General features: G+C 41.0%; 2 protein-coding genes across 7 annotated transcripts in view; one reads left to right on the top strand and one right to left on the bottom strand.

Annotated features, from left to right (window-relative positions):
* Positions 1-15,830, top strand: part of cdr2a (cerebellar degeneration-related protein 2a) — an 18,015-nt gene extending 2,185 nt beyond the window's left edge. Inside the window, exons 2-5 of the mRNA XM_020518025.2 lie at positions 3,079-3,191; positions 8,315-8,463; positions 9,599-9,751; positions 12,464-15,830. Coding sequence (XP_020373614.2) covers positions 3,079-3,191; positions 8,315-8,463; positions 9,599-9,751; positions 12,464-13,379 — 1,331 coding nt within the window. The 3' untranslated portion in view covers positions 13,380-15,830. The remainder of the gene's footprint in view (positions 1-3,078; positions 3,192-8,314; positions 8,464-9,598; positions 9,752-12,463) is intronic.
* A 139-nt stretch (positions 15,831-15,969) lies between these two features.
* The window catches only part of polr3e (polymerase (RNA) III (DNA directed) polypeptide E), a 57,586-nt gene continuing 49,185 nt past the window's right edge, over positions 15,970-24,370 (bottom strand). For 5 of the 6 annotated variants that reach the window (XM_048609454.1, XM_048609452.1, XM_048609453.1 and 2 more), the window contains 3 exons: positions 22,975-23,052; positions 21,549-21,674; positions 15,970-18,912 (listed from right to left, as the gene is read on the bottom strand). In XM_048609454.1, the coding sequence (XP_048465411.1) occupies positions 18,856-18,912; positions 21,549-21,674; positions 22,975-23,052 (261 nt within the window). In that variant the 3' untranslated portion in view covers positions 15,970-18,855. Of the gene's footprint in view, positions 18,913-21,548; positions 21,675-22,974; positions 23,053-23,129; positions 23,221-24,370 lie in introns of those variants that run through there. The other variant, XM_048609456.1, reaches the window with a different exon arrangement.

Raw genomic sequence — 24,370 nt, 5'->3', positions numbered from 1 at the left:
AGGTTTGTGGATTTTGGGAAGGAGATAGAAGCGGGCAGTGCGAGGTTGGGGAACGATGAGGTTGGAGGCCGTGGGTGGGAGGTCACCTGAGGTGATGAGGTTGTGGATGGTTTGCGAGATGATGGTTTGGTGCTCAGGGGTGGGGTCATGATCAAGGGGGCGGTAGGAGGAGGTGTCGGAGAGTTGGCGTCCGGCCTCGGCGATGTAGAGGTCAGTGCGCCATACTACAACTGCACCTCCCTTGTCCGCAGGTTTTATGGTGAGGTTGGGATTGGAGCGGAGGGAGCGGAGGGCTACAATCCTACAATGTTTAGACCGGTTTATCACTAGTGTTTTGACAATGCTAAAACAAGCCGCTACACAAATCTGAATCTGCCTCTTTGGGATATTTCGAATGGAGACATTTGATACTTGGAAGAGGTGCTCTTACAACGATTTAAATATGTTTCATGCTGTAATATCTACATGCGCCTTGGGAATAATATAGTATTAACAGCGAAGGGCATCCCTGGATGTGTCCACTGCTCATAATCTGTTGCTCAGGCTGTGTCCTTCCGTTTAATTGATTTTGTCCTTCCGTCCATCCATCCGAAGATTGTGACTTTAGACCCCCTACTCAGAACTCCCCGTGACATGGTTTGTCATTAAAAATGAACTTGGCTGATGGGGATTAGTCCACCAGGCTGGTCCGAAATTGAGGAGGTCCTCATATGGACAAGCTGTGGGGTAGGGGCAGCCCATCAGTAGGAGTGGTCCCAGGCTGACATTTGCCTAACTTGCTTCCCCAGTGTCTCAGAGAGACAATATGGAAACAAATGTATTTATTACTGGCTCTAGAGCACATACAGAAACTCATTTAAAGACATTATAACAGACTTTTGAGAGATTGGAATTGGAAGGACAGCTTCAGTTCCAACTAGGGCACAGCATTAAAATCTGCTGAATAATAGGAAAAAGATGCTCTTTGAAGCACTCAGCAGTATTATCAACATGGGTTCCCATTTTCTTTGTTGCATCCTCCTATTGAATCAGACAATGAAATGAGATTAAATCAGGAGACTCCACGGTCTAAAGGAAACCCAGGACTCTTCACTGTAGACGTCCAAGCAGCAATCAGGCAAAGCAATTAAAAAGCTATTGAAAAACTGGCAACATGTGACCAAAATAGAGGAATATAGAATTTTGTTTTGCGGGGTGGGGTTAAACTGGCTGCACAAAGTCAGGCCACATTTGTTTCCTTTTATTTATGGTGATCCTGATACAGTAGTTTACAAACCCTCAAGAAAATGATTTTTAGGTGGTAATCTGGTTGAGTCAGCAGGCAGGATCAACAGTCCCTGATTCTATCTTTGTATCTTAGATCAGCCAAAAGCACTGGTTAAAATTCAAGTGAAATGGATGTGGAGTAATGTTGTAAGAGACTGGGAGTTGTAATTTACCCTGCATTTAACTTAATTCTGTTTGTGTGCTGTTACTGAACAATGTTTGAAACACTCCCCATGTCAGACAACATCAGAGAAATGAGAGTTAAAGTTCGCATTTTGCTGTTTCTCCACAGATGCTGTATGGCGTTTCCAGTATTTTCTGTTTCTCTTTCAGGCTTCCGGTATTTTTGTTTTTGTTTTGCCCTTTTACCAATGAATAACCTTTCTCTAGTGACCTGATTGTCTGCCTTCAGTGCTGCAGTTATTGGATTCTCTGTCCTATGCTGTTGAAGTCAATATTTTTGCCAATCCTGACTGCTTCTGTCGCATGCTTTACACGTTTGTGGTTTAAATATACCATTGAAAGGAAACAAAATTGCATTTATGTAGTGCCTTTCATGAACTAGCTCACAGTTTTTAAGCAACCAATGATGTAGTTTTGAAGTTGTAGGGAATCTACATACAGCATAAGTCTCCAGCAACACCTCAACGTATGATTAAGTCATCTTGATTTCCTTTTAGTGGTGTTGGTTGAGGGATAACCATCTTAACCTGCTTTTCGTTGAATAATTCTATCCAATCTCTTTCCCATCTGCCTGAGAGAGGGAGAAAGGCGCTTTGGTTTATTGTCTCACCCAAAAGTCAGGACCAGTGATAGTGAGCATTCCCTTTTGTACAGCACTGATTAGGTTCAAGTCATTGGAGAGGGGCTTCAACCTCTGACTTGGGCAAAAGTGCTACTCACTGAGCCATAGCCGACGCCATTGATAATTTGAAGGAAAAATATCTTTAGCTGTAGGTTGTCTATCTGAGACCATTGTTAGCAAGGCCAGTTGGTGCCCCCCGGAGATGACGCTTCCTGTCTGATTGCTACATTTGACATGGTCTCAATTTCCACTGAAGGTTGTATTGGTACCTTAAGGTGATGCTGAAGTCAAGCTGAAAAGTGGTTTGCGTTGTGTTTACTACTGCTGACTTATTGTGTCGGATTGTGGTTATAAAATGCTCATATAGTGACAAACAGTGTTAATCCTTGGATTTGTCTACTCTGAGAGTATGTGTAAAAAAAGGGCAAATTGTTGATGTAACCTTGTCTTTGATTGAATAATTGTTTTCTCAGCAGTAATCATCAAACCAAGTTAAAGTGAGATCTTGTACAATGTGGACTTTCAAGTTTTGGAGAAATGTGATCTCTAAGGTAGCAAATGGCAAGTGAAGAGTGGATGTAGAGTTGGGGGCTGGTTTCTGAATAATTTGGAGATTTGAGACAAAGGGAAATAGAGGCACAATTAGTACTGAAAAGCTTTCAAGGTGACCTATTCACCCCTCCTTTTCTCTTTTCCCAAACCCAGCGTGTGTTTGTCACTTAAGCCCTAAAGAAATTATGAATCTAGAAACAAGGTTTAAAATTGAGTGATAGTGGATCATGAGCAAATGTTCAAATCAAGAAAAATATTATTACAGATCACACTGAAGAAATTCTGCACCCAGCTTATTATGAAAGGTAAGACCTTGACATCACGAACTTAAATGAACTGTTGGGGGCTGAGAGGAAGTAGAGTAAATGTCTGCGGTTGAAGTATAAGGAGCTGAAATGGCCTCCTTCCCCTGTATTAGTGATAACACTTGTTCATTTATTTTTATTCATTTTCAGACCTACACCTGGCAGCTGAGTTGGGGAAAACGTTGTTGGAACGCAATACAGAATTGGAGGAAGCCCTTCAGCAAATGTATGGGACCAATCAGGAGCAGCTCCAAGAGATTGAGGTGAGAAGTGGAGCCTGTAACTTCATTTTGTTTTCGAAACATCAAGATGAGAATCAGTGAGTGCTGTATTTGGCACAGATCAGAAGTCTGCTATGAAATCAACTTTACATGTTCCCTTATCTGAGTGTATAACATGTAAGATCTTTTAGCCTTTGCACTTCTGCTATCTTATAATGTTCTTATCAAACAGACCTTTGCTACGTAGGTGGATTTTCAGAACAAAGTCTGATCAAGTACTTCAATAACCTCTGGTGTGGCCTATATTGCAAATATATTATTGGCAAAACTGTTACCCATTTCCACTAGATTGGCAGGCTACCCTCTTGAGATGGAAAATACAGCTAAGTGCCAGCCTGTGTGCACGCACACTCTGGCAGGTATTTGAGTAGTTATCAGGCAGTTTATAACAAGCCCATTGCCCCATTCCTTCAACCAGGTGCCCAAATGTTGATGTAACGTACTGGTTGTGTGGCACTGATAAAGAAACTCTCAAACTGGATGACCTTATTCAGCCCCCTTCAGACTGTTCTGCTCAAATAAATCATGGCTGATTTATATCTTTGTCTGAGCTGCTATCCCTAATACCCTTGCTTAGCAAAAATCAATCAAAGGTGTCTGACAGCATCATGAAATTCTTGAGTGGAGTCATGGGGAGCCAAGGATTGGACCAGTATAATTTCTGAACATCTGCCTTTCTCTCTGTAGGAGGGGACTAAGGGAAATGGGAAAATTTTGGTCTCCGTTTTGCCACAGTTTCATTTCCTTACTGAGTGGATTCTTGCTGTTTAGAGGCGCAGGCACTAAGAATTGCAGGAAGGAACCAGACCTTAGTAATGCTAGAATTTACAGATAAACCAAAACCCTATGATATTTTGTTTCTCTTTCTGCACTGAGTGAGGCATCTCGCTGGCATTAGTGAATGCTGAGAAGCTACAAAGAATTTGTGCTACTTAATAGCATGATTTAAACAAAATCTTCTACTCTGTGACCAATAGCCTGGAATTTGCTGGCCCTGTATGTACTCTGCCTCCTGCTTTGTCCTTTCTCCACCACCACCACCACCACCACGGCCTCCCTTCCCCTCCCCTCCCCAAGCCCTCTTTGTTATGGTTGCTGGCTTTCACCCTGTTATCAGCATTGGGATCACAGGCTGCACAATCGCACAAGGCTTTGGGTGGATCCAGTGACTGACATCTTCAGTTCTGTTGTAAAGTGCTGGCACTGAACTGAGTCTTTGTACAGGGCTGCTGTGGGGTGGCACCCACTCCTATCTCTGCTGTCCCATGTTGAAGATGTTTTCTTTCTGCTCTGAAATGAGGTGTTTGTTGTGATCTCTGAAATTTGCAGTAAAACCAGTTGGGTGACATGATTGGTACAAATGGAAAGAAAGAACTTGCATTTATGTAGCGCCTTCCATGGCTGCTGGATGTCCTGAAGCACTTCAAAGTGTAGTCATGGTTTTAACTACATGCACAGCGAGTGCTCTCAAACAGCAAGGAGTGACGTCGGGTGAGGAATAAATATCGGCCACGACGGCCTACTCATCATTGAATAGTGCTGTGGGATCTTTAACGTCCACCTGTGAGGGTGGACAGGGGTCTGTTTAACATGCCATCTGGAATATAACACCCCTGACAATGGGGTAATCTCTTAGCACTGCATAGGTGTGTGTCAGCTCTGGTTTGTGAGTCTAAGTCCTGGAGTGGGACTTGACCTTGTACCTTCTGATTCAGAGACTACAATGCCACCCGCTAGTAATAGCAAACTGAATTTCTGGATGGTTCTGGCCTTTTTAAAAATTTTTCTTTATTCTTTTAATGACTGCAACTAGAGAATTTAAACAGAAATTTTTGGCTTTTAGTTTTGTTATCCAGAGTGTGCAGTGACAATGAATTATTAAAAATTAAACATATTGCTCTCGAAGGTAGCAGTGAGCACATTCATGAGCCGTTGCAGCTGTACACCCACTGAATTTTTAATCCAAATAAAAAAACCAAAGTGGTTTGCTTCGCCATTTTGGAGGGCACTTCGGAGTAAACAGAATTGTTGAGGGTTGTAAGCCAGACTGCACAAGTTGCTATGAATTCCTCCCCATATGGTGAGTTTTGGTGACTCTTTTTAAGATGGTAGTTTCATGGCCATTGTTAATGAGACGAGCCATTTTATAAAACTTTTAAATTCCCTTGACTTCCAGTTGGTGTTGTGGGATTTGAACTCCTGTCCTTGGAGCAGTACACAGCCTTCTGGATTGCCAGTCCAGTAACGTTACAGCTGTGCTACCATTCCTGGTTTGTTTTTGTATTGATGTTGATTTTTGAAGGATAAATATACTCGATGACATTGTGGATAGATTATATGACTGCAGGGTGGGGTGGAAAGGGAGGGAGGGAGAGAGAGAAGGAAAATAAAATGTTCAGTCAACCACTGAACATGATGCAATAACCCTTCCTTCCGTGCTGTCGAATGATGTGCAGGGCTGGAATGTCTGTAGACTGTCAAGTGTGTGTGTGGTGTAATGAGGAATAGGAGCCAGAAACAATCCTGATGACTGCTTCCTGTTTGGGATTTGGGTGGATGTTGCTTGGATTACAGTGTCTGAATCCACCAGTGATGTAATGTGCAGCTGCTGTACTTCTGAAGAAACCTGGACTTTTGTTGCTGTCTAGTTCAACACTCCAATCGCAAACCCAACTGACAGCTTCACAAACACAACTTTCTCTTCTGTTAGTTACAAGGTCATCACAGAATCAGTTGGATGATTAGACCTTAACCAAACACTGGTCACATGTCCCTAATCTTCATGGTTCAGTGTCAGATTTTTTGATAATATCACTGAAGTATAATGGGACTTGAGTTTATATAAAATGTTTTATGCTGGAAATAAACTTACTGTCAAAACATTAGGTGAAAAGTGATCTGTCCTGATGTAGTATGGCTTGGTACGAGTTGAGTTTTGCCCTTCAGAGGAGTTTGTAGCTTGTAGTCTCAAGAGGTTTCATCTTGTCTGCTCAGATCCTGCTACAGCAAATCAAAAAGCTCATAACCGATAAATCTACCTCCAGTTAAATGACCCGTGAATGCTAAGCTTTTAAAAGAAACCAGGAAATGCACTGTGGGTCAGTTGGTACCAGTAAAGAGACAAGACTGGGTCTGCAGGTCTGTGTGATTTTTTTTTTTTTCTCTTAGCTCACATTTCTGCCACTTTCAATTATTCCTGTTTTCATATTTGGCTGCTTTCTGTCTTGGTACTACAGGAGTTAACGAGATCTGAATCTTGTGTTGTATTGCTACACAGGGAGTGTTTGTCCTATAGCAGAATAAAAGCAATTTCAGCAAATCTCCTCTGAAAGAAAAGGATTTGCAGCATTACCTGCCAGAATTCCTCATATCACAAATTTTCATTGCAATACCATTCCCACCTTTCTCCTTTCTCTCCTCAGAATTGGGCTTTACGCTGGACTTTTTTTTTTAAACTTTGAAAACATCTTTCCTTTTTTCTTTTCCCCACATTTTCTCTCTTTCCCTCACTCTCCTCTTTTCTACTCATTTGCCTTGATGAAGACCATTGGGAGAAATTAGGAACAGCAGTAGGCCATTCAGCCTGTTAAGCCTGTTCAGCCATTTATGAATAATCTCTCACTTGCTTTGAAGTGCATCTGCCACAGTTTTGTCCATTCATTTACTCTGTCAATATCCCTTTGCAACTTTATGCTATCATCTACACTGTGTACAATGCTGCCTATCTGCCACGATTACAACAATCACAAGAGAATCAGGTTAAATGATTGCTGGAGATACCAAAGGTTTGGTGTTGAGGGACCAGAAACTGAAGGTGTTGTTTATTTTTTTTAAAATGAATAGATGAGATTTGATTCTTAGTCCATTCGTTTGTTAACCAGCAGCAAAATGGATTGCAATTTGCAGGAGTGAATGTTTCTTGTCCTCTCTTGAAGATTTTACTTGAAGGGGTCTGAATGGGTGATCATTCTCTGAGGCAGCCTGGGCAGTATAAATTTTTGACAGCATGTTTTCCCACCAGGAGCTACTGCAGGTGGGGATTGATGAAATATCTGGAAAAGCTCAGCAGGTCTGGCAGTACCTGTGGGGAGAAATCAGTTAACGTTTCTGGTCTCTGGACCCGAAACATTAACTCTGATTTCTCCCCACGGATGCTGCCACATCTGCTGATTTTTTTTCCAACAATTTCTATTTTACTTTGATTTCCAGCATCTGCAGTTCTTTCAGTTTTTTTTTTGATGAAATGGGTGTCCTGGCTGAAATACTATTTTCCTCCTTTTTATTTTTCCCCAGTCATTGCTCAGTTCCTAGCACGCTTCCCCACTTCTTCACGAGGTACGGAGTTGAAGCCTAACTCCAGGATTTGAGCACAATGATCAAGGCCAACACACTGGGGCAGTATCCAGGGAGTGCTGCTCTGAGGTACTATCTCCGATGAAATACATTGAGGAAACCAAAACAAAGTTGCTGGAAAAGCTCAGCAGGTCTGGCAGCATCTGTAAAGGAGAAATAATGAGGTCCTGTTTCCCTCCTTGGACAGATGTAAATGATGCACGATACTATTTTGAAGAGAAGTAGCGTTCTCCCTGGTACCGGGAGGGGTTAGAATTGATGAAATAGCTGACAAATCAACATCTCACACACCAATCCGATTCATTATCACATTGCTGTTTGCAGGAACATGCTGCCACGTTTCCTATTACAGCAGTGACTGCACTTCAAGTATGTCATTGATTTGTAAAGTGCTTTGAGTCATCTAGCAGTCATGAAAATTGCTGTTAATTTCAAGTGTTTTCCTCTTCCCTGCACCCCAACTGTATCCACACCCCCCCAACCACCACCACCACCTGTTCCTCTGTCTTGCCTGACTGTATTAACTCTCAGAAACCTGAATCTTTCTAGTGATGGGGTTGGTGGGGTGCCAAGATGATAAATCCTTGCACGTGGCAGTCACTTGATTTGTTTGTTTGTTTGTTTTTTTTTGAAAGGTCTGTATTGTTCCTTCATGCCTTGCTGAGACTTCTCGTAATGAGTGGATAAACATCTGCAGAGTGTGAATCCTAGTGTAACCCTTCACTGCTAACTGAGTTCAGTTTGTCTTTCAGTATTTAACAAAACAGATCGAACTCCTCCGTCAGATGAATGAGCAACATGCTAAAGTTTATGAGCAACTTGATGTGACTGCTCGAGAGTTGGAGGTGACCAATCAGAAACTTGTAATGGAAAGCAAGGCATCACAAAATAAGATTATGAGGTAATGAAATATTTTGGACCTAAAATATCTTGACCATTAAAAATCTTGTTTTTCTAAGGTTAGACATTTTGAGTTAACGTTTTATGAATGAAAATGACCACAGCAACATTTCCCATTCAGTATTGCTATGTCAACAGTCACAAATGGAACTGCATGCTTGTCCATAAGGTGGCTTTGTAGGATTTTTCTTAAGTAACACCATCCAGTATACAATAAAAGTGTTCAACTGATGCTCTTGCTATGTTAACTAGACCGGGTCTTGATTAAGAAATTGCTAGACAACATGCAATCACAGGATAAATGAAGATTTGAATTTAGGGCAGACAGTGTGATGTTACTAAACTTGCTAAATGATCTTTATTGACTGTCATGTTGGCTGTGTTGCCACACCTGGTGTTTCTGCCTCATTAGTAAAGTCATTGTTCAATATTAAATTAAAGATGGTATTGAAAGCAGAGAGTGTACGAGACTGTGCGTGATATTAGTCTATCTAGAATGAGTCAGAATGTGTTGAGTGGGGTGGGTTCTACATGGTTATTTTGATTAGATCAGTATGTGTGCATGCCTGTATATATGCTGTTTAACTTGTTTCAACTTTGATTTCAAATGTTACTAATTTCTACAGGTGATGTGAAACTCTGATAGCCAGCCACTATTTAATAGTGAGAATTAACATGGAGGGACCGTTAGGATTGAAAGTAAAATAAGGGAGGTAGACAACTTGGATGGTCAGAACTCTGGGGAAGAAATTCCAGAGTTTAGGAATTGGATAGCAATGGTAGATTGAAGGAACCTGATGTGAGTGCAGATAGAACACTTTTTTTTAAATTGTGTTCAAAGTCTCTTGACACCCTTGCCTAGTATAAACTCTCCAACTTGATAGTGTCCCCTAAATCTCCATGAGCATCTTGGGATTTTTACCTAATAATTGGGTCAATTTTTAGACTTCTATTGAATCCAACTCAATCATCACATAAATCTAAATTGTAAATCTGCTGAAATCGCAATCCTCTTCACCTAAGGTCTCCAAGTTGCTAGTATGTTTGTCAGACTGATCGATTACTTGTCACTATGACCTCTGCTGCAGCTCTCTACAACAGTTTTTTAAATGGATTTGTCTGATTGTTTTTGGTAGCTTAGCAGAGACGATCGAGAGTCTACAGTCTCATGTTGATGAGCTCCAGAGACAATTGGAGGAGCTGAAGGACAGTTCACGACAAGAGGGAACTGACCAAAAGAGGACGATGCATAGCCTTCCGTGTCTGAAAGAGTTATATGATCTTAGAAAGTAAGTCCCACCATCAGTGTTCTTCTATTAAAACTGAAACATTTTCTCATAAGTGCCACCACAGTGTTCTTCTATTAAAACTGAAACATTTTCTCAGCGTCTGCATGTTTGTCCTTCTCCAGCTGAAATGTACAGTGCTCCTTGAGATTGAGGATTTGTCGTGGCTCAGGTGAGTGCTGCTCTCAGCTCTGAATCAGAAAGCCCTTGGGTTCTATTCTCTCTGCAGAGATTTGCACTTGTAATCCAGGCTGGCACTCTCACTACAATAAAGGAGTGCTGCACTGTCTGATCTTGTTGAATTGAGGCCCTGACTGACCTCCCAATAAATGTAAATTACTCCATGGTGACAATCTTAAAGAATGGCAGAGATTTCCCTGAATTCCTGGGTCAAATGTTACCCTTGCACCAGCTACTAAAACTTGATCAAAATAAAAACCGAAAGAACTGCGGATGCTGTAAATCAGGAACAAAAACAGAAGTTGCTGGAAGCTCAGCAGGTCTGACAGCCTCTGAAGAAATATTGAGAGTTAACATTTCGGGTCCGGTGACCCTTTGATTCTTGGGAGCTCCTCTGGTGGATCAAAGCCTTTAAAATCTTGAAAAAAATCTGGAAGAAGCTTCCATCAAACTGCATGCAAGCAGTCCTTACTGACATCACCCCAGACCTCCACGATAATGTCAACTGCGTTCTTGATGTTAAAGCTCTTCCAGAACTGTCCTTATCCCCCTCAGTGGCTGCAGTCAGCCTCTTAAATGTGCGCCTTAAATAATAAGCTTTAAAAGCTGCTATTGCACCTTGGTCCATGGGTTGAAAGGGAGAGGTTGTGTTTGGGGGTAGAAATAACACTTTGGTGAGGTTTCTGAAAACATCAATGGTGGGAGGATGCCTTGGTGCATTATCCAGGATGAGGAGAATTTTGAAATCCAAATATTTTTTCCTGCAATACTTTTCTAAAAACATTTTCCAAAACATCATCAATAAAGTCAAAACAATTTGCCCAGTCATCCAACCTCTCTTGCTTGACCTAAAGTAGATGCCCAGAGTAGACTTAAGGTAACCTTCATGTCTCGTGGGTTAGGGTTAGGGCTGAAAGTTAGCAGTGCAGAGTGAATTGGTCATTAAGACCTGGGAGGAGATCAGGAAGGAGAATGTGTGGTCAAATTATTCAAGGAATGTGGGATATCCAGTCTAGAGATTCTGACCTGTGTGGCTCTCTTTCTGTCTCTCTCGAACACCCTATCCTCCCTTGCCATCACAGCTGGTTGTACACCCAGTCCAGCCTTCCTCAGGGTTGAGGGGCAGGGGTTACTGATCAGACCACAAAGGGAGAGCTGGCACCGCCACTACAGCTGCTGCTCTACCTGCCCGGCCCTTGCTCTGTGTTATTCTTTTAGTACCTGTGCTAGTTTACTATGCACCATGCTGCAGTAAATTCCCTGTCTCAACTGGGCGGTGGGGTCAAAAACCTCCAGTGCACTGGATTGGACAGCAGAGATGATTTATGCAATGACAACAAGATTGCTGGTATTGATGAGCTATGTCATGTTACAATTGAAGGAACAGTTTGTGAGTTACTCTGTTCTGAAAGTGAGGAAAAGGAGGGTGTTTTTAATGGATTTTAATACATGTTTAGGTGATGTTCTGCTAATTATTGGCATTTCTGCAGTGGGGTTTAAAAACTAAACATAATTGTATATCCTACATTAGTCTTTGAGATTGCATTCAGTACCCACAATTTAATGTCTGTCTACTTCCAAGTTATTTTGAATTAAAATTCAATAATAAAAATACTGTTAGCAGAAAAGGCAAACTTGGGGCAGGGTTGGGAGGAAGTTGTTGACTTAGTAACTTTTCTAATTAGCCAGTGTGCTGCTAATGACATGATGGGAGAGGTCAGACTTTAACCTCCAATACTAGCTAGTTAACCTGCTAATTTTTGCCCAATGATGTAATTTTTTTTTTAATACAAGTGTATATGATGGAGAGATGACACCAGGGCTCTGATTTTATTCCTGACAAATGAAAAATTTCCATTGCAATCCCGTAACACATACCGGAATTTTGGAACATCTGATTTAGACATTAGAGTGAGTGTGTTTGGGTGATTATACAGGATCTGGTATTTTCTATTCACTGTCTTGTTTGAATGTTTAGTTTGCCTGCATTGTGCACCCCTTGAACTCCAAGTTTCTGTCTCTGGGCTGACTGCTATCTACTGAGCCAGAGCTGATATTCCCTGAGTCTACGTAACTACCCTGTCTCTGGGACTTCTCTTTGATTTACGCAATAGATATTAGCAGCTGTTACTCTTGGCTAGAGAGCCTAGCAATGGAGTTTGTAATCTCCAAGATAAAGGGTTAACCCTTTGGCACAGTAATGAGGAGAAATGTTGTCACTTGGAGTTAGGAATCTTAGGAATGTCTCCACCCTGAATGTTCAGATTCACATAAGATTGAAGTCCATGACTTTTTGGAAATAGGGAAAGTTGCGATTATGGGGATAATGTATGAACATTGAGGAGCTAAGGTGGTAGATCAGCCAGGATGGCATTGAATGGTGGATTGGGCTTGGGGCTCAATGCCTGTTTGCAGTTCCTGTTACTGATATTCCATCTCTCTGTCACATGGGGAGTATCAACACAAACTGTTGAAAGTTGACTGACTTTTTTGGAATGTTGTGCTGCTGATTTACTGTTTTCTTTTCTCTAACAGGTACTTTGTGTACGACCACTTGTTTGCTGCCGAGATCACGTCTGATGAAACGCACATTCATCCGCTGGAGGACGAGAATGAGAAACTAAAGAAGAATATGAGGATGCTGCAGGCTCAGCTGACCCTGGAGAGACAGAGGAGAGAGTGTGTGGAGCAGGAATATTCTCTGTTGCTGAAGGAGAACGGTGAGCTGGAGAGAAGCCTCTCCAGTTTGGATGAGTACAAACAAAGTATCCAAGAGCTGGAGAACAAAGTGATGGAATTGCGACAGAGAGGTCAAGGGGCGGCTAATTTTGTCAGCGTGGTGGACAATCTGCTCCCTGAATCCTTCCTGTTTTCTGGGAAGGATTCTTTGGGCATTGAGCAATTCTCTGGGATCAAGGTTTGTGTGAATGGAGAGAGCTTGCCGGCTGAGCAGACTCCATTGCTGTCCAGTGAGACCGTGCAGAAGAGCAGCTCTGATGAAGATCTGGTGAAAGGCCATGAGCAGACCTGTATCAGGAGGGCTGAGGCAGTTCGCCAGCGAGGCATCTCCCTTCTGAACGAGGTGGACGAGCAGTACATTGCCCTGCAGATGAAATACAATGAGCTGCTGAGCAGGTGCCATCCCCAGGGGGAGACACTGAACCACAAAGCTGTGCAAACCTCTCAGCGTCTCTCCCAGGACAAGGCTGGTCAAAGCGTTCCCATTGCTGAGCCCTTGAGGAATGATTCAGTGACTTGTACTGCTCAGCAACTTCCCACTGTGGAACTGACCAGCTCTGCCAATAACTCCCAGCCAGAATACAAAGTTTTGTTCAAAGAAATCTTCAGTTGTATCCAAAAAACGAAAGAAGAGATCAATGAAAGCCGATCAAAATACAAATCTGTCTCCTTGCAATATCCAAATGTAGCTCAACTACAGCAAGAGGAATAGAAAAATTACCAGTATTGTATCTGTAGTTGCAATAAAGCATTAGGAACTGAAAAGCCACCAGACAACCTCGTAACTTATTTTGTAAAACAAATATTCCTTTACAATTCTCTGTCCCATTAGAGGAAGGACTTGAAAGGATCCAAGAATCAAAAGGAGCTGTTTGATATAAATGTATTTGTAAGTTGTGTGTGTGTGTGGGACTTTCTCAAGCAAAGAAAGTCCACATTTTTAAAAAACAAAATGTATTTCTACCTTTGGATTGTCTGTATGATTATTGTTCATTTTCTAAATGTAAAGAATCTTGAGTTACTGAAATAGATGGTTTATATAAACTGCAGGGGAAGGAGCAGCTATTTTCCAATAATCCCAAGACCCGCGTAGCCAGAGAGGTTTTTGTATCAGTCTCAGGTGTTATTGGCCTCTTTACAATGGGAGTGCCACATTGGCCTGGGTTGGTGATGCCAGGCTGGAAACCTCTGTACACTACCTGGTGACCTTCACAGGAGCATGTCTATGAATTGAGTTTGTGCTGAACCCACGGCCCAATAACTTTTTCTACCAGGTGATATCAAAACTCACAGTATAATCACTGAAGTACCCTGGAATAGTGTCCCATTGTGGACTGACTCCCTTTAACCCCTGTTATTCTCTATTATATAAAGAATTGCTTTGCTTCAAAGGTGGGGAAAGAGGGATGGTGTTGGAAATAATGCTTAGTGAGTTTTTTTTTCCTGAGCATACTGGCGTATACCTCGCTCTTATTTGAAAGAATAAAATTGTGTAGGAGCAAAACTGTCTTTAGTTCAGTTTTATATTGCTGCACATTCCTATTGTGTAATACTGTGTACAGGGCATTTCAAAATCTCTCTTCACTCAAGTGTTATTGTCAGGTTGGTACAAGACTTTGTTTCCTCCTTTTTGAGGAATGTATGAGGTTACATTTGGAAATGTCCACTTAACATTCTGAGTTTGAGAAGGACTTGCATTTTATATACATCAGCCAGGATGTTCCAAAGTGCTTTACAGCCTATTATTGCATAATAATAGTCAGCATTTCAGAAAGAACTGAGACAGCAGTGATGTGATGGTAACCAGATAAGTTGAGTGTTCTTGCATTTCTCCAATCTGTTGACCAGTTAGAGATCTTCTACTGATGTTGAATCATCCTTTTTATGTTCAATAGGAGCCTGCTGCATGACCTGCTGGCTAAGCTACAATTGGGTGACGAGCCAGACCATATTCACGGCTGCTTTTTAAAAATTTCAGATGTGAACACGCTGGGTGGAAGTGTGTGTTGGCAGCTGCAGTTTGGTTGGCAAGCTCAATTGAGAAAATGCTGCAAATTCAGCACGTCAGCATCAATGAAGAGGGGAGTTATTAATATTGCAAGTATGAATGCTTCTTTAGAACTGGAGATCACAGGACAATTGCAGGAAAAAATAGGTGGAATAAGAGGACATGCAATGATTTGTGTAGTGCTTAAGTGGTGAATGGGAGAGGCTGCTAGGAATGAGATGTGTACTTGGGGGACACCCCACGTTTAATTTTTGAGCTTGATGAGTTAATGTTTTGAGCTGGAAAGTAGGAGTGAAATGGGTTTTGGATTTGCAGGAAACCAGTAGTGAGAAGGTAAGTGAAGGATAAAATACACAAGTGGAAGAATGGGAAGAGAAGGGAACAGAACTGTCAACCATTGGCTAGTGGTACCTTAGGAGGTGACTGAGATACTGGGTATTTGTGAATTTGGCTGAATTGACTAACACTGCCAGGCTTTCCATGAGAAGTGACAAATGAAATTCTGGAAATGTTCCAAGGAGTAATTGATTTCCTAAGGGGAAAACAGCATAAGCAGCACTTTGGGATTTAACTGCTACCAAATTCAGGTGTTTAGCTTCGGTCGATTTAATTATATACAACTCACCATAGATTTGAGGCAAGCTGTGGAACACTGCATCCTTCCGGACATGAATGTGCTTTATGATTACAGAAGTTTATGATGGTTTTCAAAAGGCTTTATTTTTAAATACATGGCTTGCTACACCAGCCACACTGCCTATGTTTGTCAGTCACTTTGTGCTGCGTTTTTTATGAACCAATTGGAAACTTAAACTTGTGGTACTCTTGAGATTTGTCCCTTTTGTCACATATCTGACTACAGGAGTTGATCGAATCCGAACAACTTGTTTTGTGAATTCACAATGTCTAAACTTGAAATAGGTGGTTGGTAGAAATGAGAATTTAAATTCAAAAGTTGGTTTAATGCAGTGTTTCGTATGACAATGTAGAATTGTTCTGGAATTGTTGATTTATATTGAACATTGTCTCCATTTGCTGAAATTGTTCAAGTCAGTATTTGAAGTTCATAATAAATAACTTCTGATTTTCAGCTTTTATGGTTTGTTTATGCCTTGGTCCAATTTTATATAAGCCTGGAAAAACTCAAAACTCAAAGTTGGAATAAATAGTGAATGGAATCAAGGAACTGATTAATTATTATTGCAGAGGGGAAGGGGTTGGGCTGCAGTTAATGGAATATATCACTTTGATGGAACCCTGCTGCATCAGCTAAGTAATAAACCAAAACATTCAATGGAATAGTCAATTCCTAGTTTATTCAACTTCTAGATTAACAAACTACTTCGGGGTGATGCTGGGAAAGGAAATGACAGTAGTGCCTCTCAAGCAGTGGAGTTAGAGAGACCACCTTTTAATTGTGATTATAGGAATTGACAAGGAAGGTATGAAATTACCAAAACAGTTCAAATCAATAGTCTTATTGATTCAGAAGCCTGTTCAGACCTCTCCTAGAAAGATATCTACCACCTTCTAGTTCCTATTGCCCTGTCTGTCCCTAGTGTATTAAAAATTGACTGCTCCCTTCCTCTTCAAATAATTGTCCTCCTTCCCTACTCCACACCATTCCTTAGCTATTATCCATTGATAAAACCTCTGCCTGTATTTAGAAGGAAGAGTATTATGTAATTGTGATTTTGTTGAATAGTCTTTCATGCAACTGGCAGAAAGAGCTCTTAGCATAGTAAGTGGAGGGAATGATCAGACTACAGTTACTTCAACTTTCTAATTTTCCTCCTTAATCTAGACCAAGTCAAAAGTAATATTTTGGAAAGTTAAGTGCACAATATTGAAAACAGCTACTTTTAAGCATCACTGCTCCTTTATCTGACTTGGTTAGTCATTGTTTCCCAAGCAATGCAAATTTTTGCAATTATAGAAATGTCCTTAGCCAAAGTGCAACACAGACATCAATTTACAACACTGGGAATAGTTTGTCTATATTTTAATAGTAAGTTGCACATGTCATTGTGAAGCAATATAAAACCATGTTGATTTCATAGTGAGATCATCATCTGATCATAAAACATGTTCCAGCACATTGTGCTGTACAGAATAATAAATCAAAATTCATCACCTGATAGCAACTGAAACAAAGACTCCTGTTCAACTGTGTATCTGAACTCTACCAGATCCATATATAGTTCTAAGGGCAAAGAAAACAATCTGGGTTTATAGATATATTTGTTTCTGTACTTTGTGCATATTGCACCCTGTTCACATCAGCCCTTTAATCCACAAGCAACTGAAGTCTCAATCACATCAATCTACCTTTTTCCTGATCAGTAAAATCACAAGTGAGGATATAATAAAGCACTAAGGAACCTTTTTTTAACATTTAAAGTATGGGATGTGGGTTTAGATCACTGGATAGAGGTACATTGATCTCTGTCAGTTTCAGATCATAGTTGTCTTTATTCCAAAAAAAACTGGATTAGTAGCCTACTGCTATTAGCTTGCATTTATGAATAAGAAAATAAAATCAGCTAATTTTTCTCTCTCCCCACACACACAAGCCTGCTGGGGTATCAATCTATGTGAAAATCAAGAGGTTTGATTTTCATATGCCGGTGAGGATTACAATCTCATTCAAGTAACATTCATTTACTAGGTTTGAGGGAGTAGGTGGTGTTGCTCCCTCTGGGCAGAGCAACCAGCACTAGTGGTCACAGTTTCTAAGGGACAGACCTCCCCACTACAAAAAGGGATGAGGATCTTTAGAATTCAATATCCCAGAAAGCAGTGGATACACAACATCATGCACATTCATCTCTCTAAACTGACATTATATTTGACAAAAAGGAGGTGGGGATCAGAAAGGATGAGAAGTAATAGATCAACCGCAATAGCATTGATTGGCAACAGGCTCAAGAGGTCATATGTTCTACCATGATCCTAGTTCTGACACACTTTGGTACATTAAAACGACATGGGGTAGAATAAACAAAGGCAGTTGAACAGAAACAAAACAAACTTCTTTTACCTCATACAGAAGTGATTTACATTTAGAGTCAGAATATAATAAAATGTAGTTATTAATCACAATCCAACCAGTCTTTGTCAGCAACAGTAAGACATATCACAAACAAAAAACAGGGGAAATGTGGATGACTGCAGTAAACAACTATGAGAAACAAAGGGTTCAAGGAAAGGTATCAAACTTTAGAGGTGGCAGACAGGAGCAAATAAAATTTTGAAATTTACCAACAATGTACGTATTAAAACAGGCACTCTCCAACAGAAGCAGCATGGACACTTAGTCCATGAACTTTTCTACATTTCCCAGGCAGATCTATAGAGCAGAAAATATACATTCCGTACATACACAAGTTTAGACTTACAAAACTTCACAAATAAAAAGGCATAGCAACCCCATGGTTTAAACATTTTATTTACAGAGTTCATCTCTGACTGTGCAGCAACTTAACAGATGCTACACTTCTCACCTGCAAAATGACTTTCAATGTGGAATATAATTTTAAAAAACACTAATATGCCACACAAAAAGGTAACTTGGAACCAAAGGAATTCAGTACAATTCACTGGTATTAAAACAGCAAAATGCCAAATTAAAACATTCAACAGATAAGGTGAATCTCTTTCACGCCAGGATTTTACGAAATTGCCAGTTTACAGCTTTTATTAATGAAATAGATTAGATTTTGCTTTTTAGAGATGATCTTTTAATGAACAGAACCAGAGCCTTTGGTTTGCTTGCCCTGTGTAATAAACAAGTGCATTTAGGAGATCAGGGATTAAACGTGATTTCAAATGACAGAAGAAATGAAACTGTATTCCATGATTCCTCATGACTGGAGGCAAAGAATGAATATCGAGAACCAATCAAAACTTTATTTTGTACATGGAATTAAAAGCAATAAATCCAGGTCAGATTTGCTAAGCTGCAAACATTAATTAGGCTCTTATTCCCTACATAGGTAGATGTATCACTTCATCAGGCTCTCATTGAGTTACAATGAATGGTCAAAGGCTTGAGTGTTGTATGGTACGATTGTCTGTTATCCCATCTCTGGAGCGATGCCAGCGTTCCACCTTCATTCATCATCTCATTGCCCTGAACCGAAAGACAGTCATTGTGTAGGAACAGGGCATTCTGCAGTTGTCAAGAAGGCAGGGTCCCTTTAAGATACCACATTCCACCATGACTTGCACAGCAGTCCTATGAAGGAAAGTTCAAATTGACATTTACAATGCTAAGGAATAGAAACATCGAAGATAGGAGCAGGAGGCGGCCATTTGGCCCTTTGAGCCTGCTCCACGATTCTTCACGATCATGGCTGATCGTCCAACTCGATAGCCTAATCCTGCTTTCTCCCCATAACCTTTGATTCCATTCATCCCAAGTGTTATATCCAGTCGCCTCTTGAATACATTCAATGTTTTGGCATCAACTACTTCCTGTGGTAACGAATTCCACAGGCTCACCACTCTCTGGGTGAAGAAATGTCTCCTCATCTCCGCCCTAAATCGTCTGCCCCGAATCATCATACTGTGACCCCTAGTTCTGGCCACACCCACCACTGGGAACATCTTCCCTGTATCTCGCCTGTCCAGTCCTGTTAGAATTTTATAGGTGTCAATGAGATCCTCCCTCATTCATCTGAACTCCAGCAAAAACATCCTAACCTAGACAATCTCTCCTCATACGTCAGACCCGCCATCCCTGGAATCAGCCTGGTAAACCTTCATTGCACTCCCTCAAAAGCAAGAGCATCCTTCCTTAGAAAAGGAAACCAAAACTGCACACAATATTCTAGGTGTGGCCTCACAAAGGTTCTGTATAACTGCAACAACACATCTCTGCTCCTGTACTCAACCTCTTGCAATGAAGGCCAACATACCATTTGCCTTCTTTACCACCTGCTGTACCTGCATGCTTACGTTCAGCGACTGGTGCACAAGGACACCCAGGTCCTGCTGCACACTCCCCTCTCCCAATTTACAGCCATTCAGGTAGTAATCTGCCTTCTTGTTTTTGCTTCCAAAGTGAATAACCTCACATTTATCCAAATTATACTGCATCTGCCATTGAGTTTCCCACTCACCTAAACTGTCCAGATCATGCTGAAAGATCTCTGCATCCTCGTCACAGTTTACCCTCCCACCCAACTTGGTAATCATCTGTAGACTTTGAGATGTTACATTTTGTTCTCTCATCCAAGTCATTAATATATATTGTGAATAGCTGGGGTCCCAGCACTGATCCCTGTGGCACCCCACTAATTATTGCTTGATTTGAAAATGACCCATTAATTCCTACTCTGTTTGCTCTCTGCCAACAAGTTTTCTATCCATCTCAATACACTTCCCCCAATTCCATGCGCTTTAATCTTGCACATTAATCTCTTACACGGGACTTTGTCAAATGCTTTCTGAAAGTCCAAATATATCACATCGAATGGCTCCCCCTTGTCAACTCTACTAGTTGCATCTTCATAGAATTCCAACAGATTTGTCAAGCATGATTTCCCCTTCATAAATCATGCTGACCATCTGATCCTGCCACTGCTTTCTAAATGCTCCACTACAAAGACCTTGATAATGGAATCAAGAATTTTCTCCACTACCGATGTCAGACATACTGGTCTATAATTCCCTGTTTTCTCTCCACCTCCCTTTTTGAGTACTGGAGTAACATTAGCTACCCTCCAATCTGCAGGGACTGTTCCAGAATCTACAGACTCTTGGAAGATCACTACCAATACATCCACTGTTTCTCGAGCCACTTCCTTAAGTATTCCGGGATGTAGATTATCAGGCCCTGGGGATTTATCCGCATTCAATCCCGTCAATTTTCCCAGTACCATTCCTCTACTAATATTGATGTCCCTCAATTCTTCCCTCTCATTAAATCTTGCGTTCTCCAACATTTTTGGTATCTGATTTGTGTCCTCTTTTGCGAAGGCAGAACCAAAGCTGTATTCAGTTGCTCAGGCAATTCTTTGTCCCCTATTATACATTCAATGAAATAAAATGAAAGACTTGTATTTGGATTGCATCATTCACAATCTAGAGATGTAGGTGTCACTGGCAAGGCGTACATTTACGGTCTATCTTTAGATGCCCTGAGACGGTGGTGAAAAGCTGGTACAATGGAGGGCAATTACAAGCCAGTAAGTGTTTGACTTAAATCACATACCAGCTCAACTGGATAAGAATGGTATCTTTTCCTAAAGGATATTAGTGAAACAAGTTTTTACAACAACCCAACAGGTGTATTTTTACTGACAACGACCTATAATTATGTAGTGCCTTTAATGCAATAAAATGCAATCGCACACTTCAGAAGTGCATTACAAACCACTGGGCTACAAAAGGTGGTATCAGAACAGATGACAAAAAGCTGGGCCATAGATGTAGATGTTAAGGAATGTCAAGGGGAAGAGAGAGGCAGAGGGGTTACAGAGGCAATTTGAGAGTCCATGGTCCCCTGACAGCTGAATGCATGTCTGTCAATGGTGCAGCAATCACTGGGGGTATGCGGGAAGCCAAAGTTGGAGGAGTGCAGAGATCTTGGGGCATTAGGGGCTGTACGAGCTTATAAACAAAGGAGAAGTGAAGTTAAGGACTAATTTGAAAACAAGAATGAGATTTCAAAATGGAGGTATTGCCAAAGAATGAGAGGGGTGATGGGTGAGCAGGACTTGGAGAGTTTGGACATGGACAGAAGAATGAGTTCAGGTGTGCAAGGTTGGAAGATGGGCAGTTACTTTAAATTATCCACTTTAGACTGGAGCTCTGCTCCGTTACTTAAAGCAAATTTCAAACCCTGCATTAAGCTGTTGGCCAAATTACCTTCAGCACTTTATCCACATCTGGTTTGCTGAGACTTTCTCCAAAATCCTGGCCCAGTTTAGACTGGATGACATTCCTACGCACACGATAATTTTTTGAAAAAATTTCAAGAAGTATCTGCCGATGCTGAAATGAGAAAATGTCAGTCATGCATCATTGAAGTCTCAAATCAAGTTTGTTTCAAGTATCATGGAGGCGATTCAGCCCATCATGCCTGCTGACTCTCAACAGCAATCAGTCCTACTCTCTGGCTCTTTCCCCACGGCTGTGCTATTTCTTTTCTCTTCAAATGTATTATCAATTCCAGTTGTTATTATTGAATGTGCTTCTGCCACCCATTCAGATATTGCATTGAAGATCAGTACTGATACTTAAGAATAAAAATTCTCATCTCCCCGCTGGCTCTTTCGTGAATTATTTCTCATATCAAAACCCACATTCCAGAGGAAACCTTTTCTCCTGTCTCACAAATCCCTTCATAATACTGTACATGCTGCTCCAATTCACGTGACCTTATTCACTCTGCAATTACTGTATCCAGCCCTTGTTTATTGACTGAGGGGAAGAATGGTTGGGCCTTTTCCATAGTAACATAAACCAGTCAATATCCTATCTATCTGCTTTTTTTCTCCATTCTATTGATACCAAGGTCAGAACACACTAGATATTTCAGACACCATCTTAAGAGACATATCATTATACAAACTGCCTTGTTGAAAATAACTCTAGATCAGCAACCATTCCCATCCCCATACCCCTGACTGTCAGAGTCCCACAGCTGTTATCACACTGTTTACAGTCACAATATCAAGTAATATTGAAATTCAACTGATTTCATAATATTAACGAAACTATTTTCTAGATTATTTTGTGTCTGTGAAAACAAAAGCCATACGTGTTTCACGCTAATGACTCCAATGCAATTTTCCTCCTTTCAATCTCAACTTGCTTCTAGAGTGAAAAACAGGTTTACTTCTTGGCTGAAGGAATCCCTCCTGAGACCATCTAACAATCATAATATAATCTGACACAGCAGGCCATTTGATCCATCATACCAGCACTGTTTTTTTTTTTTTTTACTAGACCCAATGAATTTTACGCCTCCAACTTTTCCCCAGTAGTTCTTGGAAGTCAGTATTAAGTTTGTTTCCACTGCATTCCAGATGGTAATAACACACCGAATAAAACAATTTTTCTCTGTCTCACCACACTGGTTCATTTACTAATCTTCCCACACTGGTCTGGATTCACCCAGTTACTTCCCAGTTCAGCTCACCCCTAATCCTCTCAGGGGCTGGTGCTATTCTGCACCATGGGCTGAGCCCTTAACAATGCAAACCACAAGGAACTAACAATCTGTGGATTAAAGCAGGATTCAGAGCGTTAAAGAACAGTTAAAAAAAGTACTTTGGAATAAAACACTTGCCTGATCAAAGGAGTCCCCAGCTTCCCATAGTGCAAACACCTTCTGTTCGTCAGCTGAAGCAGTTGTCTGTGGAGGGAACTGAACAGCATCTGTGTAAGTATGATTCTGCACTCAAATTGAAAACCAAAACTGGAGCATTCAGTGATGAGAAGTTTGCAACTACATCCATGCGTTGTGCCAAGGGTTGGCATGCCCAAACCTTGCTGTGGCGAACAAGTGATTTACCAAGGTCACTCAGTGTCCTGCCTGTGGAAAGACAGGCAGTCCTATAATTCAAGCCTAAAAAGGATTAAGGAAGGACCAACAGTGGGAAAGATAGAAACTAGGAGCAGAAGTAGGTCATTCAGCCCTTCAAGCCTTCTCCACCATTCAATATGATCATGTGACCTTCTAGCTCAATGCTATATCGCCACTTTCTCTACATACCCCTTGATGCCTTTAATATCGAAAATAAAATCTCTAGTTAAATATTATCAGTGACTCAGCGCCCACAGGCTTCTGTGGCAGTGAATGCCACAGGTTGACCATCTCCGAGTGAAGAAATGTTTCCTCAGCTCAGTCCTAAATGGCCTCACCCCTATCCTGAGCCTGTCACTCTCAACTCCAGAGTTTTTGGTAGTGGTAAGCTATGCACATTTAAGTTCAGTAACACAACTGCTCACTCTAGGGGAGCCTCTAAACCCTGGATCGGTCGAACTGTCTGGACCTGGGTATGTGGGAGCACACTAAGAGAGTGAACAAACTCCATTTTGGGTTACAGACTCAACACTACAAATGGCTCCTATTCATGTCAGATAGTCAGATAACCAAAATATTAAAAAGTACTGTAAAGGAAGGTCTGCATGAACATACATTGCATTACAATCAGGAAGGAAGAAAAAAATTAATAAATTGAGTAAATAGCTTTTCTTTCATGTTCCGGATATCACCAAGAACTTAAAAAAAAAGGACTTATGATGCGGGTATTGTCCTTAAACCTAGTATTTATTGCCCCGGCCCCGACCTAACTGCCCTTGAGAAGGTGATGGTCAGCTGCCTTCTTGAAGCTTTGCATTCCATGTGGTGCAGGTACAGCAACACGACTGTCAGTCCTTGCAACAGCTTGATACAACAGAGATTTGCTGGGCCAATTTAGGGGGCAATTAAGAGTCAAAAACATTGATCAGGAAGACAAGGCTTCTCTACAGGATATGAATGAACCTGTTGGGTTTAAGACAAACCAACAGTTTTATGGTCACTTTTTTATTTTGGATTTTTATGAATTCTTAATGCAATAGCAGGATTTGAAAATAAAAGCTCAGATTGGGAGCTTAGTTTCACATCTATGGATTTCTTGCTCTGTAACATAACCATAACGCAACTGGTCCAACGGTACTTCACAGCCAAAAGGTTAATT

The sequence above is a fragment of the Rhincodon typus genome, chromosome 21, assembly GCF_021869965.1.
Source record: "Rhincodon typus isolate 14 chromosome 21, sRhiTyp1.1, whole genome shotgun sequence".
Classification (NCBI taxonomy): Eukaryota; Metazoa; Chordata; class Chondrichthyes; order Orectolobiformes; family Rhincodontidae; genus Rhincodon; species Rhincodon typus.
The sequence above is the reverse complement of the archived record's forward strand: the minus strand, read 5'-3'. Positions and strand labels throughout refer to the sequence as shown.